We start from the raw sequence: 18,062 nt of genomic DNA on the forward strand, positions 1-18,062 counted from the left end.
TCACCAGGGAGAAAACAGCCCTCCAAGGACATCATGGACCTGACCTCAGACTGATGATTGGTGTCCCAGAATCACGTGACGGAGGGTGTTGGGGGTACCTGCATTGCAGACACAGTCTGGGGAGGTGTTGCTGTTCCCAGCCACCCCTACAATGGGGAACAGTGGGAGCTCAGCCCACCTCTAACTGATGGTGACACCCGGGTGCTGAAACACCACCACCAGCCCATAAACTCATCAGCAGGTCCTATCGGTCATCTTACTGAAAGATCCCCTCACCTACTTTACCTTAGGCCTCTGAAAATGTCTCTAACTTTTCATTTTGTCACTGAACCAAAGCCCCCAAGGAGAAACACAAAAACCACCGCAAACTATTTTTTCCAAAGCGGTAAGCTGTGCTCGCTGGGGAGCTCTGGCTCATTTGTACACCTCTCGTCCCCTTCCTCTTCCCATTATTAGGGGAAAAAAGCAAGAGTTTGTGCTTCCACCGCTCCAACAGATGCTCTTACTACCAACCAGTGATGTGTAACCCATCCAAGAGTTGCCCCAAAGGGCACCTTTTACACGGGTAAGAAGAAGCAATACCCAATCCAGCCCAAAGTCCAGGCTTCTGTAGGGTGGCTGAGCTAAACAAGTTGCTTTGATAAAAAGACTTGAAATTGCTCCCCCTCTTCCTGTAGATGATTGATACTTAATTCTTGGGGAAAGAAAAGCTGCACAGCAAATACCTCTCTGGCTTCTTACCCAATTGCAGTCATTAATGACAGGTGACACAGCAAAGAGCATCAGCCTGGATGTACGCAGAGCCTTGGAGAGCATCCACACTCTCTTCCATTCCTTCCCCGCAAACTTCTTTTCTTTGCTACAAGACAAGAACAAAAATCAGAGCAGAGATGAAATATGGCCCCATACCTCTAACGTTTTATCCTGCTGTCCAAAATAAGCTTAAACTAGCTTTTAAACCCTTACCCCCTGCCCACTTCATTTCAAGTCTGGACACACCACGCTGTGCTTTCAGACTGGCATGCTCTGCTCAGCTCGGCAGCAATTTCTGAGCATTGGGCTTCTGCATCCAAGTTTAATGCCATGGGATGAAGTAGCACAATGGTCTTAGGAGACGGCGGTGACTGAAACCTTCATGGCTCATAAATGTCAGGTTCAACTCTGCTTCATCTCAGCAGTGCTTAATTTCAAAGCTGAAGAGCGACATAAAAATAAATGGAGAACAACGGATTGCATCTCAGCAGGAATGTGTTTCTGGATGCCGGGTGTGCTGCACGCGGGCTTCCAAGGGGTGGGAGAGGAGAGGTCACCTCTGACTTTGCTCTCCTAGCTTTTGCGTGCATCTGAAACACCAGCTGGCACCAACATTTGATAAGGTTGCAAAATTATTAGGAAAACTCTTTGGATGATACAGTCTCCAGGGATGTCAGGTTTTGCTCTTCAGATTCAAAGGAAGGAGCTGTTTAGTGGAAAAATTAGCAGCGAGTAAGAAAGGGAAGAGGCTGAGCTTTTCCATTTCTCTTGGGCTCATTTAAACCCTGAACGCAGAAGCCCTGAGCTTTGGGACAGTAATAGTCACCAAACCAAATAAAGACCAGCTGTATCATGACAGCGGGGACTCATGACCCCAGCGCTGAGGAGGCTGGAGCAAATAAATTCTCTCTTCAGCCCTGACCGTCCCAGGTGACCTGCATGGAGGATGAGCCCCTTTTTCTCTACAGTGACGACTCTGACATCTCTTTAGGATGCTCCTCCTTTCCACCACCCTTCAGAGAAAGCTGTGGAGAAGATCAGGGACAAGAGCTTCCCTAAGGAACCTCAGGGAAGATGTAAGGTGAGGGTGATGGTTTTGGGGGATTGCAAGGCAGTATGTGGACACAGCAGCCTAACCCTGTGCTTTGGTGGAGGACATGTCCCTCTTTCCTCCTACAACATTTGGTATCTGGCACAAGGTGGACACAGCCTCCTTATGGAGACATGAGCATCTTGAGATCCACCACCACCATGGTAGAAACTCACCCTCACCCCAGCGAGGAGACTTTAAAAACATCTTGAGTTATTTCTTCCCCCTATTTTAAGAAAGGGGAGGGGGGAAGAGAAGAAAAAGCAGGGGGGAGGGAAATTTTAACCAGATCATCTACTTTTTATTTCAGAGGAAAGATTTGCATTATTTACTTTTATTTATATACATGTACTTCACATTTGTATTTAAAACGCACAGATCTCCCAATAATTTTCTCGTTCCTGCTTTAAATTAGCTGTTATTTTACAATACAAAAAATTATACCAAAAACTGCAGTCCTAAATGTGTGTATGTATAACACCCACAATCCCCAGCAATGAAATAGTTTACAATACTTGCTCGTATTTACATATGAATGCAATAAATGCTAAATTATACATATTAACAAACTAAGCTCAAGTCTGAACACAGATAAGAATCGTAAGTAATTACAGAACAAAGAAAAAAATCCAGACTACAATTAAAGTCAAGGATCCTAGTGTAAAGAACATTTATTGTGCACAAATTTCAGAGTAATATAAAACTCCATTTTTATTTTCTTTTTGCCTTTTTTATTAAAAAAAATAATAATGGACTGACATGTTACACTCCTCCACAATCATTTTTTTCTTCTTTATTCTGGTGAGGTTTCTGGAGTCAATGATAAATGTAGGAGAAACGTCTAAAGAACTATAGTACCTGGAAGACGCACAAAAATAGTCCATGTGTAGTGTTAGAACAAAGTAATAAACTGAACAAAACCTGCCCTGATGCAGAAGCAGAAAAAAACAGCCTATCCACATTACTGTGGTACTCCTAGCATGGGAAACTCATCTAATTTAAGCAGCTATCAACAGAAAAAGCATTAATTTGACGAAAATTGCCAACAACACATCTGAAAATGAGAAACTCACACCTCCCCCCTCCCTTCCCTTCGCTCCCGCGTCCCCAAATGCTCACGCGTGCATCTTCCACTCGCACCTTTCCATTTCCAACATGCACAACTGCCTCTCCCAACCTGCTCTTGCAGCTTAGCTCTGGAGGCTCCGAAGACCCAATCCCCCCTCCCTCCCCTTCCCCTGCAGTATTTCCAAATGAAGACAAAAAGGAAACGGGAAAAGCAGCAGCATCCGCAGCTTACTGTGAGTTGGATGGATGAATTTAAAAGTCGCTCCTGGCATGTAGGGTCCGTTCTTTGCTGTCTCGCAAGCCCTGTGCCGGCAAATCCCCGTTTGCAGGGAAAAGGGTTTGACAGGTTCAGAGACGCAGCTGATGCTCTGTCCCTGACTCGGGGTCTCGTGGAAAAGAAAAAGCAGCTGCTAACATCGGGAGTACTCGAGGACGGAGAATCGGCCTCATCTTTGCGGCGCTGGACTTTCAGCGGGCTATGGGAAAAGCCTCAAGTTTTATTTCAGCCTCCTGAGTGAGGAGGGTATTTCATCCAAAGCTCGTTTCAGCTAATTTAGGGCCAAACAAGCTGAGCTGCCATTTTAAATCCACACTACAAAACCAGTGACTCTGTATTTTAGTAAATGTTTTCCGCAGAGAAAATTATGTTTCTGAGCAATATTTAGTATACAAACTACCCCTAAGGAAGCGTGTATCTGCCAACAGGGGCTGTCATGCTTTTAGGGTACCATACCATCAAATTTTTGGTACATTATATGCTCTGACTTTATGCCAATCACAGGCATTACCCCATCGCGTATAGCTTTATTTTGGCAATGTATTTCAGTACAGCGCATTTTAAGCCCAGTGAGAGTGGCAATAACTCAGAAGTTGTATGCAACGTATTAACCCACCCCATGGCAGGGTCTCCTTTCACTCATGCTGCAACAGTCCAGAGAAAATCCTGGGCTAAAAAGAATGGAAAATGGTGAACTAAAAAAAATGTCCCTTGTTTGGAGATCCAACGGCACTGTTGCTTCCTAGAATAAAAGAGCTACAACATTTCTGATTTTTTTTTTTAAAGGCTATTTTCAAAGAATAGAAGTGTTCTGAGGGTTGAGGTGTTGAATGCTGAGTTTCAGCCAGTTACAAGTGCCTGAAAATAGTGATTTTGAATGGAAATCACTGGCACATTCTTAATGGTAGAGGCTTAAACTGCTGACTTAATTCTCCAAGTAATGACTGCTTTAAGTACATTTATTACCTGTCTTCAAGCGTTGTTTTTTTTCCCCTTTCAAATGGACGAGCCGTATTTTACTTCGCTTATACATTTAAGTGAAGTGCATTTGAATACATAAAAGTCAAGTTATGCCTCCCTGCTTTATACTGCAAGATATCACACATATAATTTGATGTTTCTTTAAAGCTCTGGAAAGTGATCTAATACTCATCATATGAAGAAGTTATTAAGACAAAACTCATACATCATTTAAAATGCATCAAAAATACATTCAATATTTTTTCTGGTTTATATACACTTTAAATCTTTCAATGTTCTGCGCACTACTGTATAGTTTATGTACAAGTGCAAAATTGGTGTGTTATTTTTCATTTATTTACAGGTTCTCCCATGAAATAAGGATGCTCCCCCCCCCCCCCCCCCAAAAAAAAAAAAAAAGAAATAAACCCACAAATCCTTCACTTTTGATATCGGCCTGGTGATAAACTAGCGGCAATACTTCTTCCCCCCATCCATTCCCACCTTTGTCTCTATTTTACCTTTAAGTTGGGCTGAAACTGTTTGCAGCGGAGATATGTATGAGAGTTCTCTCTTTCCCTCATCAGTATGGAGATAAGATGCAGAGCAGAGCTACATCCTAAAGGAGCTGTTTCATTTTATTTATATAAATAAGTCTTGTTCCTGTATTTACATTTTTTGGTTCTGCTAAACCTCAAAGTTTGATCATTTTTGCTCGTCCTTCCATTATCTGACACCTAACTTTGGGGCTACGCTTCTGGGCACACTCCACCGTAAGCTTTTGATAACCCAGCTCCCTGGGGGGAGGGTGGCACGGGGACAAAACGCATTTACATCTTTTTGTTAATGTAAAAATATATCACCCCTCCAGGCCTATTGTTCCGAAAGCTGTTTCCGTTCAGGAAATCCTAAGCAAAAACGTTAAGCACCTGCTAAAGTGCTGCCCTGAATACGGAGACTTAAGCACATGAGCTTTCTCAGTTTGGGTTGGCAGATCTCCTCCCAAAGAAGCGTCGGAGAAGCAAGAAGAGTAGACGGCATCTCTGGACATGAGGACGTGCACCATGACTGAAAACGTGTAAAGTAATAACAGGGGAGGGATTTTAGTCCAGTATTAATTCTCTCGTTCAGCTTACCCCTATACACAAAGGAAGTTAGAAAATACTTTAGGAGATGAATCTGTCTGAGGCAATCTGTGCATCAGTTAAAACTTAAATTGCCTAAATCCCCTCAGCCTAAAAGACAAAGCTCACCCCCTTCCCTCCCATAATTTCTTTTCCCCAGAGGGCATTTAAACTTCTAGTTTACAAAAAGATGCATTTTTTACATATATATATACACACACACATATATATATAAAATGCACTTTTTCCAGAATATTTTTTCTGCAGTCCTGTTGTATTTGTTAAATGACACATTAAGTCAGAATTATAACACACCACAGTCTTTAAAGCAGTAGGCTGTCCCCCATCACTGCTGTCTGGACACACAGAGCAATTCACATCTTTATTGTGATGCTGCTGCGCTCCAAAGAGCTTCTTCAAAATACATGGTTAAAAAAAAAAAAAAAAAAAAAACCACCAAACAAAAATGAGTGGCTGATATGCAATTGATCACCAAAACGTGCACAAAAAAAAAAGATGCAGTTACTTGGGTTTCATTTTGGAAAAGGATGCTACCTGGCCAGAATATTCAAGAGTACTTTCCTTCACTCCCCTCAATTCGTTCCTTCTCCACTTCATACATACTAGTCCTCACCAGAAACCAGCGACTCAGCAACCTGAATGAAGCCGCACTTAACTGTGATTAAGCAACAATTAACCGCCTCGTTTGGCACCTTCACCTAACATCTTCCTATCAGCTTCAACATCACAACTTCGTGTGGCCCCGGCACTGCGCCACATTCCAGAATCAAGGGAGACATCGGGCACCAGCATGCACAGACTGATGGCTTGAGTCCAACCTTGAGCCTCAAAATATAATCCCAACTCATCAGAGTACTTCAGATGGTTTGATACATCCCCCAAAAGCCGAGCCTTCTCTTTGCTGTTTGCAGGTCCCTTCCTTTCACCAACAAGCCACCTCCTTCAACATCTAAGAGACTTCAATTCCAATGGGAAATATCAGTAACTGATCATGTAGAACTCAAATCTGTGGCCAAACGAAGCTGCTCTGCTTGCTTTTTATTTAAAGTTCTTTTTTACTTTACCCTGAAATGATCTGGCACTGGGAGTGTTGCTTTTTACATCCTGTAAGGAGATGGAGCAAATCTTACTGCTGAGGAGCGATGTCTCTGAGCCCCGGCACAGCTCAGCTCTCGTCCAGAAGAATGGCAGGAGGGAAGGGGGAGGGAAAGAGGCCAAACAGGCAGAGAAAATCAGAAGAAATATAATGTATCTGACCTGGAACACAAACCGCTTCTATTAAAAGCGCTGGTGAAACCAGGAGTTTTCTTATGAGATACTGAAACTCTACTTTCCTTCCAGATATTTCCATCTGGTTGAGCAGTTTGTTGGTCAGGAAAATGCCATTTTCCCCCGACTGCATGTGATGTATTACAAAGAACACAGATTGCCTTGGGTGACTATATATGTGTGTGTGTATACATATATTTAAAAGGAATATAATTATGTTAAAAAGAAACGTGTGTAGCAGTCTCCTCACTCCCTAGATCTGTTCAAGTCTAGGCACTTGTGTGTGGTGTACTCCAAGCAGGTTAAGACTATGTAAACATTGAGTCCTTCAAAAGCAACATTCAACTTCTCCAGGTATTGCATGTGGTCTGAGCAACAAGCGACATCAACCTTTAAACCAGCCCAGCCTTTGCGTTCCTGATGTTCTGGACCACAACGACTACAAAAACGCTGTATCTGGAAGAGAGTTCCACTTCAATAACGAGGGAATAAACATATAATATTAAATGAAAACAAAGGATGAAGATGCTTTGAAGATTAATAGTAGTGTTTATGTGTTGAGAGCTGACACCTGTAAACACTGCATCTTTTTCTTTTTGTACAATTTGATAAATACATGAACTACAAAGCACTTTCCATGTATAAACCTGAGTGTCATTCATATTGGACTACTGTTCTATTTACACTGACCATGAATGGTGGCGATCGGATGTTACTGGACCTGCAATAAAATTATTTTACTTTAAACTTGAAGAAAACAAAGGAGCAGTCTGAAGTCACGTGTCAGTAAAACTTAAGTGGAGCAGTTGTCAAATAAAGCCAACTATCACGTAGATGAGAAAAAAAGTTGGGTTCAAGGAAGTTGTGTTTCTCCGAGTGCTTCTAGTCTCTTGTGACACAACTTGGAAATCCTTCTCCTCCTCGGTATTACTTTTCCGTTTTGTTTAAAACCCTATACAGTTTCTGATGTCCATGCATCAAATACAGGTTCCTGGCTGTGCAGGGGGCTGCTGTTTCCGATTCCGTATTGCACCCGATTTCTCTTTGTAGGCAATTGGCATCTGTTGTGAAATGTCCACCAGTGCACTGGCCACTGCAAGACCTGAGGCAACAAAACAAAACAGTCAGGGAACAAAACAGACACAGAAACAAATCCTTCCACCGCTGCTGAGAAAAACCCTTCAAGCCACAAAATGAATATCATTGTTGAGTTCTTAAAAACAGCAAACTAGAAAAGCATTTGGGCTTAAGAGATTAAACTCTAGCTGCTATTCTGAAATAAGCTTTTAAATACTGCATGTTTTATTGAAAGCAACCGCAGTAGAAAAAACTGGAAATAAGAAGTCTGGGTATTAATGGATGTGAAACCCATAATATTGAAGGGAGGTGTCTTTCTCTGCACTAGCAGACATGCTAGAATCAATTCTCAGAGCACAGGTGCATGGATGTTTCACTGCACTTCCCAGACATCATCATCTCTACAACTCCTCCCGGCAAATCCACAGACAAACCACCACTGGCCATCTGGGATTTAGCTCCATACAGCTCACAGCCAAACCATCCCATCTTACACCCAGCTCTTAAGATCCTCTGCTTCACCACGCTCACTACGCAGTGGAGAAACTCATGTTAAATCACAAACTGCCCAGGAGATTATGACTCCATGCCCTTCAATCAGGTTCATGTGAGAAGAGAAGGGCATGGCAACGACGAAATCTTACGCTGGACGGAGAAAACTTCTCTGTCCAGAGCTGCTAAGAGGAGGGCACAGACTTGCTGTCTCTCTACGAATGGAGCTGGGAATGAAGGATGGGAATAGGCTGGAAGACAAGTAACTTTCATAAGCAACTATCACAAACCTGTCTGTGCCAGATCGCTCCTTTTCCCCAGCCATAAATTAAAGTGTAATCCAAATATCATGTGTTCGTCCATCAACTGACCCAAGAAATTGAATCAAACCTCAGGCTGAAAGCTAGGAGGGCCCAAGCTAGCTACTTTAAAATAACCCAAGCACATCCTCAGCTGCTGTGCGGGTACAGCAATTACCACGGGATCAAGTCTGAAACCGTAACGTGAACCTGTAAGGTTGGGGAAGGAGCACAGAGTTAATACCAAGCCAGAGACAACCATACTCCTCACCTGACTGTCCTGGTGGTGGTATACCCCCAAGTCCTCGAGGCAACCTCACAAATACAGAGAGAACGGCCGCTTTGTTCCCAAAGCAGGGCTCCAGCGCTATTGGCTTTGGTACAGTCTGCAGCGAGGGAAGGAAGAGAAGGAAACAAATGTTATACAGTGTGTTAGGCCCTCCCTCTTCCCTCAGCATCGTCTTTTTCAGATCGTACAAGCTTCAGGGCACGAACCACGTTTCTGCGCTTGGCAAATTTCCAGCATGTAGCTAGCGAAGTTAAAACCAATGTTAGTAACAATCAAAACCCTAGTCAGCGCAAAACCCCCACATTTACTTAATAAAAATCTAGCTATTAAAAAGTCAAGCCCTGCACAAGGCTTGCATTTCTCCCTAAATTCAATAACAAAGGAGCAGCTTATGCTAAACAAGAGGATTGAGGGGTTTTGCCTTTTTTTCCCCCCTTCGAAGCCATCAGCAGCATATCACAAATATCAGCAAGTCTGATCACTGTAATTTGGCAGTTCAACTTCTATTTTCAGAGTTTGACTCCATGTAACACCTTCACAGCACTGTATGCATTAACACAGCACAGAACATTTACCCCCAAAGCACTCTCTGTTTCACTGTTTACTTTAAGCTGTGTTCGCCCAGTTTTGTCTTTCATTTCTGTTCTTTCCCAAAGGGTCATGTTTATTTTCCAGTGGTCTTTGAGACCACTCCGGACTATGTTCTTAGGTAGCTGGCTGTTCCGGGAGCTGAAAGCGCTTTAGAAAGGCTACTGGATTGTACTGACCTTTTTTAAACTGAAAAGCAGAGAATTCAGCAGAGCAGAGGACTGGTTTGTGATCCTGGCTCTGGATCTGGCTTCAGTGACCTGTCGTACCCCACGATGGACTACTCTTAACGCGCTTTACTGAAGCCTGTTTACTTTCAATAGCAATACTCCACACTTACATTACAAACATGGACATGAAATACAGTTTTCTGATAAAATGTGAATTGATAATGATGCAGATATAATGGGCAGCCAGCTTTCCCTCACCCTAGAGGAGCAGGGGACTGGATCCCTTGCTGTCCCTCAGCATCCTTGAACATCACCCTCCCACTGTACTCCTGTAAAGGTTTTATTTGAATGATCACCAGCTAATTTCAGTATGTCATTAGAAAGACAAAATGCAACAGCACAGCCCAGAAACTAAAATGCGTTCTTACCTGAGCTGGGCACCGATCCCACGCACAATTACACGCAATCAGTGTTATTGTGGGATGGCATAACAGTAAGATGAGGATGCAAGTCTATGCCTACAAGTACAGGTACAAGAGAGTGCCTTCTTTTGTTCCACATAAGCAAAAAACAGCTGAGAAACACTATTACCTGACACGCTCAGTGCTTTCCGATTTCTTGTTTAGTATGGACAAATTCTACCCTGGTGTTAATGAAATAATTATTGCTTTTTCCATTGGGCATAAATTGTACTACTGTACTTAAACGTTCAACAGAAACTCAAGACAATGCACGACTGAAAAAACCAAACAGCAGTCAAACAATGCTATTAAATTACTGCTGCTCAATAAAAAAGAAAAAAAGAGATGACAGCAAGCAAAATGAAACTTAAAACTGTTTCCATATCTCATATTTACTGTAATGATTGCAACAACAATTTGTTAGTCTGTGCAAGGTAGATAAATACGTATTCTACAGGCTATAACGATGTAAGCTGCCGTCTGCCTGGTTTACGACTGCAGATTTCTTCATCTTCTCCCCACCCCCAACAAAGGGATCAAACTCAAAATAATGCTTTTCCCACAAAGCAACCAAGCATACCCTGGTGCTATATCCCACAGGCGACTCAATTACCAGAGGTAATGGAGAGAGCACAGAGAAGGCAACTGCAGAAATACAGCCCACGGACTTCTGGCATATGGGTGGAACATGCACTGAGCACAAAGTTTATTTTCTTTTGGAGAGCGCCAAGTACCTTACTTATTCCACTGTCAACAACACAGCCCTGCCGAATCCCAGAGGTTGATGCACAGCGCTTGGGTGTTACAGAGAGCACTCACGCTCAACCTCAGCGTTGAGCAGAGTGAGCAGCAAAGACCCAGCAGAGAAGTAGCAGCAGGGGGAAGAGAATGATGAAGGAGCAATTGAACAAGCCAAGAAGAGATTATCTTTCTAACACCTTTTTAATGTATTTGCTGTGAACTCCTACTGGACTGACAGCCACAAAAAATGATCAGAGGGATGGAACACCTCTCCTGTGAAAGAAGGCTGAGAGAGTTGGGGTTGTTCAACCTGGAGAAGAGAAGGCTCCAGGGAGACCTTATTGTGGCCTTCCAGTACCTTTCAGTACTTAAGGGGGCCTGTAAGAAAGATGGGGACAAACTTTTTAGCAGGGCCTGTTGCGATAGGACAAGGGGTAGTGGCTTTAAACTGAAGGAGGGTAGATTTCGACCAGATAGAAGGAAGACATTTTTTACAATGAGGATGATGAAACACTGGAACAGGTTGTCCAGAGAGATGGTAGATGTCCCATCCCTAGGAACATTCAAGGTCAGGTTGGACGGGCCTCTGAGCAACCTGATCTAGTGGAAGATGTCCCTGCTCGCTGCAAGGGAGTTGGACTAGATGACTTTTAAAGGTCCTTTCCAACCCAAATCATTCTATGATTCTAATCCAAATGCTTCTGCAACTCTTTTCCTTCCCCAACATAAATTGTTTGGTGCAACTCTACTCCAGTATGCTTTGTAATGTCACAGGGATCCTCAGCAGCACGCTCATCATCCTCCAGTCAATATGCAGAAACAAGAGGCTGGAAAATACTTCTCATGGTCACCGAATCCAGCCCTTCACTAATGCAGGTGACTGCACATAAAAGTGCAATGCACTGCTTTAAAAAGTAGTTACACTTTCAGCTTGTGCCATCAGCTCTGTCAGACCTTTCCAGAGGGTCCCTGCTGCTGGATTTCGCTGCTCTGACACCAGAAACTTTCTTCTAACCTCAATTCTTCCCCACCTAAAATTATTCATTCATCTGACGTTCTTCTGTGCCTTAATCGTCTGCTTGGACTTTACCCTACCATACATCTCAGCCTTCATGTGGCTAATCTGAACGAACAACGCTCTAAATTTCTTCTCTGAACACAAACACTCCCTTCTCCAGCTCTCCCAACAGTCCTTCCCTGCCCCTTGTCTGCTGCTGTAGACCATGGGTGACCTGAGAGGCGTTGCAGGCTCTCAAAACCACCTCGATTCTCTCTCACATCCTAAAAAGGTAAGGAAGAGAAAAAGTTCATTATAGAGTTCTCAGTCACAGAGCTGACGGGACTTTGAGGATAATTTAGCCCATCTCTCAGCCCCAAGCAGGACCCTTTCTGCTCCTCTGCCCTTTCCAACTAATGAACCCTGAGCGTGCCGCAGAAACTCTCATTATGAGTCTCTGTGGGCACGATCTTTCCCTTTCCCTGGGATTTTTATTTCGTTCCTGAAGGTCACACTTCTTCCTCCTCTCTGCTCTCCTGATGCCATTCTGAACCACCTCCTGTGCAGGTGTCACTGGTGCTGAAAGAACCCCAAACAGGCGGCCAGCACTGACCCCAGCAAGTGACAGCAGACCCCAGTCATGCCGATACCTAAAATTCAGTGTTATTTCACAGGGATGAGTCTGACCCTCTCATGCTGCAGCGAATTTTTTAATCTAATGTACCACGGATAGTTGAGGGCAGAGGACATACCTCTGAGCCTCCTTCCTTCCCTTATCAAACTGCTCAGAATAGCTGAGCATTATTAAAAAATTGTTAATATTTCACCGCATGTGGAACTTTGTTTCTATTAACCATGCAAAGCAAGGAAGTACACTTTCTTTAATGATGCATCCAAAATCTGTCAGGGTGTTGCAAGCTAAAGGAACACATTAAGCAGAAGATCAGCTTGCTGCAGCTAATCCCGATCTTAAATCTAAAAGGGGGAAAAACGGTCTACTGTCCATCAAAACCAGCCATTTTCTTGACACAAGCTGCAGTTAATAACAGCAAAAAAAAACAGCATAAAGAATCAAGTCCTGCAAATTTATTTTTGACAGCACCAGTTCAGGCACCTGCTTTTTGAACTGTGACTCATACCGCATCTCATCTCCAAGCGTGCGCTCGCCAGGCCAAGAGACAAAGCGCAGCCTGATGAAATGACTCACATGCCGAGTGACGGGAGTGATGAATTTGATGCAAGCAAGAGGTCAGCCGGGAGTGAAGGGCATACTGTGCCCTCTGCAAGATATAGAGCAACCCAGCGGTGGAGCCCAGGGACCATATTCTGCAGACACGGAGGAAAACACGTGGGTCATTCAACCAGCAACTTAACAGCTATCTTGACCGTGGTTCTCACCCACAGCTGGCCTTGCCGTGAGCCGGCTTATGTTTTGACATGACCTGCGTAGGTGCTACCATGGCACAAGCAGCTAAGGAGGAGCTGGCTGGCTTCATCCAGTTGAATTTTCATGGGGAGACCCAAGAAGAGTGCACTTCTGCTTTCCTTCCCCACCTCTGTGGCACGTCTGCCTCCTGCGAGGTTTCTCAATGCAGATCCAAGCTGCTTTTCAGCAAGAAGGTCTGGAGTGGACTTGGGAACCTGAGATCAGGTCATTATAAATGCTTGTGCTTCAGTCTTACAGGTGGCTTTTAACGGCCCACTTAAAAAAAACCGGTAAAATATGTAGATCTCGAAACTTTGTAAGACCTTTCATCAGATGGTTAAAACCAGCCTCTGCCAGACACTTTCATTTAGAGTGTTTTGATAAACCCATTGCTGAATTATAGAAGCAATTCTTTTTTATTGAAGGCTTAATAGCACAATAAAGTAGACATTATTCAAATCTATGCAAATAAGGTGCATCCCTCCGACTCTTGGCACATGACAACTGCTTCGTGTGGTGCCTGAACAGCAGAGTCCCACACCGGGAGGGGGGCACAGAGGGGAGAGCAGAGCCCAGCTGCTGGAGCGGGTGGACAAAGACCACAATTAATAAGGTAAGAGGATCTCACCTTTGGTGGACTGGGTCAATCCCTATGAGCCAACCAGAAGCAACCAGAAGCACAGCAGAAAGAAGCTGTGCCCTTGACTCATGAAACATGGAGCGAGCACGCTTGCACCCAGCCAACATGCACAGCAGCAGTAAGAAAGGCGTAGCCAGAAGACTATCTTCCCTTCTGGTTGCAACCAGGGTGGAGGTCAGCAAAGGGGATGCTGTGCTGTCTCTGTGCTACAAACAGACAACTGCAGCTGGTCTACCTATCAGACACCCTTCCCTAAAGCTACTCCTTGTCCTCAAAGAAACATTATGAGTGAGCTGCAGTGACAATTTCATGCAGCTGATAGCCTGAACCTTTCTTCTGCAATGGTCTTTGACTGCTCATCCACACCAGCAAAGCTATGATCAATGGAAATGGTGGAAAAAACCCTACAACTGGGAATCAGGATAGTGCAAATGTCAAACAAAAAACAACAAGCCAGCAAGGACCTCCCAGCCTGGCACACAGATTTAAACACGCTTTACCAGGCAATGTGCACCGTCAGGAAAGTGCACTGCAGCATTTGTTTTTTAACTGGGAAGTGCTATCATGCATTTTGTGTTAGGCAGTGCTTGGAAACAGTGACGATCCTCTTTTAGATGAAAATATCAAGTTAGTGGTATTCTACTAAGCGGTGACACGACCCCATTGTTCCTGGAGGCAGCGAAATCTGTTCTCAGCTATTTTCCATAGACGGCTTTATTGGCCAAAACCAGCACTAAAAAGCCAAGCAATTTCAGTTGTTTATGACTTTTGATATGTACTTAATATGTATAAAGCTTAAACAATTATAGAAGTTAAAGGCAGTAAGAGACCTATTAGGTCATCAAATTAGTCTGACTTCTCCAGCATGATTTTCTAGGCAAACAGGGCATTCTCCTGGACTTTGGGCTATTTCTAGGTGACCCAGGTGCAGAGTGCACTACCAGTTCCCTTGGGAGACAATTTCACAGCCAAATGCTTTCCACAATCAAGTTGCATGGCATGATGTTCAACCTAAACACTTCTTTTTTATTTCATCTCATTATTTCTGTTTACACTGCTTATATTCAACAAATTCTAAAGGTTAGTAATGTGTCACATAAAACTAATGGCCAGAACAATAAATATTCTGTGTAATTTACAAAACACAGCATCAATTTTATTTAGGTTCTGTAATACGCTGCCAGCATATTGCTTTTCAAAATGTATACAAAAAATACTGTTGAGATTTTTTTTTCCTTAACAAGAAAACTTATTTCTGTGGTTTGTTCAAATAACTCTTACATGGTTTTCAATTTCCAGTAAGGAAATTAAAATAAAGGAAAAATCTTATGGTAGGGAAGAGAAGAGGAACATTACCGAAACAGTTCAACTTTATTATTTGATTGTACTTCTTCAGATGATTTCACTCCATAGAAAAAGGGTCAAACTCCATTTTCAAGTTTTTAAATTGTGCCATTAAAAGCTGACTGAACATTTGTAAAATAAGTTACAAGCAATTTTCTATAAAAAATAGAGTATTAAGTTTTAAAAATCATATTCTCAGGGTAATGTGTATGTCCTCCAAGATAGAGATGAATGAACTTCCAGCAATAATTTGCAGTAAATGAGTCTAGATTAAAAATTTAGATTTACCTTGTCCCTGATATCTACCTTGGAAGTGACGCAGGCGCTGGGGAATGAATTGCTCACAACTCGGCCCCAACACTGGCTTCCTGCATGTGAGAAACTAAATAAAAATCATATTCAAGCCCTCAGATGAATGCTAACAGTCTGAAATTGAAAATACAGATCCGAGCACCCCGAGTTACCAACAACTGGGAGCATATACACAAACCAGCCTTGCAGGGCACCGAGTTCGCTCCCGCTGCATTTAACAACTGCTTTCTATTTTAAAGTGCTCTTTGTCAATCCAGCAAAACACAGACACAAGCACTCAGTGAAGGAAAGGAATTCGCTAGGCAAGTTTGTATTTCAAAAGCAGTCACCCTGAAATGACAAAATCTCATGTCACAGCTTTGAGCATTGCCACTCACGTAAACCAACACTCTTTTTCAATTCTCTGCTGATGCCCCGGGGAGGGGATGGGATGGACAAGGCCACGGGTAGCAAATCTGGGCAAAATGTATATGGCAAACGGTGGATATTTATTTTGATTTTGTATGGGTGAAGAGGCAGGATTTTTCTGGTTCTTTTCGACCACTTGGCTGGTTTTTGCACATGAGAAAGCGCAAGTAAAAAAATCAACAAAATAGGAGAGTTGGATGAAGACTGCAAATACATGACACACAAAACAACTACTTGGCATAAAGGAATGCAAATAGGTCCCCAATAACGTTTTTGAGAAGCTGCTGGTGTTATTAGTACTTCAATCAGAAGAGACAGTCTTAGCACTAGAGGGGAAAAAATTGCTCTCCTGTGGGAAGCTTTGCACTCCTTCCGCTCTCCCTCCAGCAAATTCCTCCTTATCAGCTAAAATCAGGGTCCATCCTGCTGAAAAATTTACCGTCTTCAAATCTAAAAAGTAGTTAAATCTCAATTATCAGCCAAACATTCCCTAAATACAAGGCAGACTTAACAGATGTCTCTGTTGATCTCATGATAGCTCCCTTCCAAATATTTATATTCCATATTATATTATGGAAGTGGCAAAAGTTTCCCCCCAAGTCCCTAATTTTGCAACGGAAATCAAAACAAGATACCCAGCACTAGTTAACTGGAAAGAATTCATTAGGTGAAGGCTTTATCAGGTATTTTTGTTGTTGCTTTTGCAGTACGGATCACAGCCAGACTATATGCAATTCTAGTGCAGCTAATCCGTTTTACACACCTCAGCTGCCCAGATAACGCTCCCTTCTTACCACTGGCAACTCTATCTAGCACAGCACTCCTTCAAAGGCGATCATACACTCTTCCATGAATTAGAAAAGTGGGCCAGCATAAGCAGAATTAACACCAAATATAAAGTACAAGCTGGGATGTTGCTTCTTGTTGTTATGTCCCTCGTTACCCTGATGCAACAGGAGGGCTCCTGCCATCTGCTCCCGCACACGGACCGAGTCTAATGAGTGGAAGAAGTGCTTTTCCTAAAGGCAAGGAGACAGCTATACACTGACGTGCTTTGAACACCTCAGCATTAACTCAAGGAAAAGCTCCTAGAACCAGCAAAAGCTAGAAACTCCAGAAATAATACATTAGAAATTAAATTGCATTTCAAAAAGCAAGCTAACAAGCCCGAACAGCCTGAGTTAGACAGGTCAGGCGAAATAAAACCAGCCTTTCCGGCCTCGAATGCTGTGTGTGAACCATCTCCAGTAACTGCCACATCAGATTAAGATTATTCAGTTTATGTTTTCCCCCCACAATTTCATCCCCTTCCTCCAACCTTCCTCCATCCTTTTGAGCATAACGAATGACTCGCCCTTTCAGCTTCTTTATATCATCTCTGAAAAACCCCAACCTGCTCTGTCCCTCTCCAATGTGTCTTGATAGCCTGGTTATTTCTACTTAAGACTACATTTGTACATCACAGCTCAAGCCTGCTATCCTTCCAAATCTGCATGCCTGCACAAGGACCCCCAGTCTCAGCTGGGTGGCATGAGAAATGGGAGACTTTGTGCTGGCCACGCTAACTCGGCTCATTTTAAGTGAAGTGAGTTGGAAGGGGATCACGGAAGTTGGTCCTTTAGCAAATTTGATGGACTAATAATGGGTCAGTAACACGAGAACTAATGGGGAAATGAGTCACCAAGGGTGACAACCAGAACAGGATAACAGCCCTAAAAATGATCCGTTCCTCAGCCCTTAGCTGTTCTTCACTGAACTTCTCTCATTGCATGAAACTGCCCAACATAGCAGGGCTCAGAGCTACATGTAAAAATTAAGTCGCCCTGTAGAAGTGCTGGAGCTGGACGATGCTTCATTTCAAATCATTCCTCACCGCAGTGGTACCCATGCAGCTTCCCCAAACCCATCGCTCTGTGGCACACGACTTCTAACTTCTCACTTCTCTGCTCATTAGTGATGGTTGCAACTTCATTACAATGTAAAAGGAATTTCACAAGGGCACCACTCAGATGCGAAATACAAGTAGACTGAAAATATAAATCTGTGGTATCCCTTACCCACTCCTAAATCAGCCCACCACTTCATCTCTGTACTTCTTGAACAGATGGAACCTTCTGGCAGTCTTTAAACCACTCAACAGCACTTTCTTCCATAACAAAGCAAACTAATTACTAGAGTAAGATGCTATTTTCCATCAGTTTTTCTGCTATTTTTAAGGAATCAGCCAGCTTGGTGAGCTGATCTCTGATTAAGGAT

At 43.2% G+C, this 18,062-nt stretch overlaps 1 protein-coding gene across 1 annotated transcript in view; it reads right to left on the reverse strand.

Moving 5' to 3' along the window:
• Nucleotides 1-7,100: 7,100 nt before the first annotated feature.
• Nucleotides 7,101-18,062, reverse strand: part of ATRN (attractin) — a 154,851-nt gene continuing 143,889 nt past the window's right edge. Inside the window, exons 28-29 of the mRNA XM_082482218.1 lie at nucleotides 8,702-8,816; nucleotides 7,101-7,664 (exon numbers count right to left, since the gene is read on the reverse strand). Coding sequence (XP_082338344.1) covers nucleotides 7,540-7,664; nucleotides 8,702-8,816 — 240 coding nt within the window. The 3' untranslated portion in view covers nucleotides 7,101-7,539. The remainder of the gene's footprint in view (nucleotides 7,665-8,701; nucleotides 8,817-18,062) is intronic.

This window comes from Vanellus vanellus (assembly GCF_965231255.1).
Source record: "Vanellus vanellus genome assembly, chromosome: 4".
NCBI lineage: Eukaryota > Metazoa > Chordata > Aves > Charadriiformes > Charadriidae > Vanellus > Vanellus vanellus.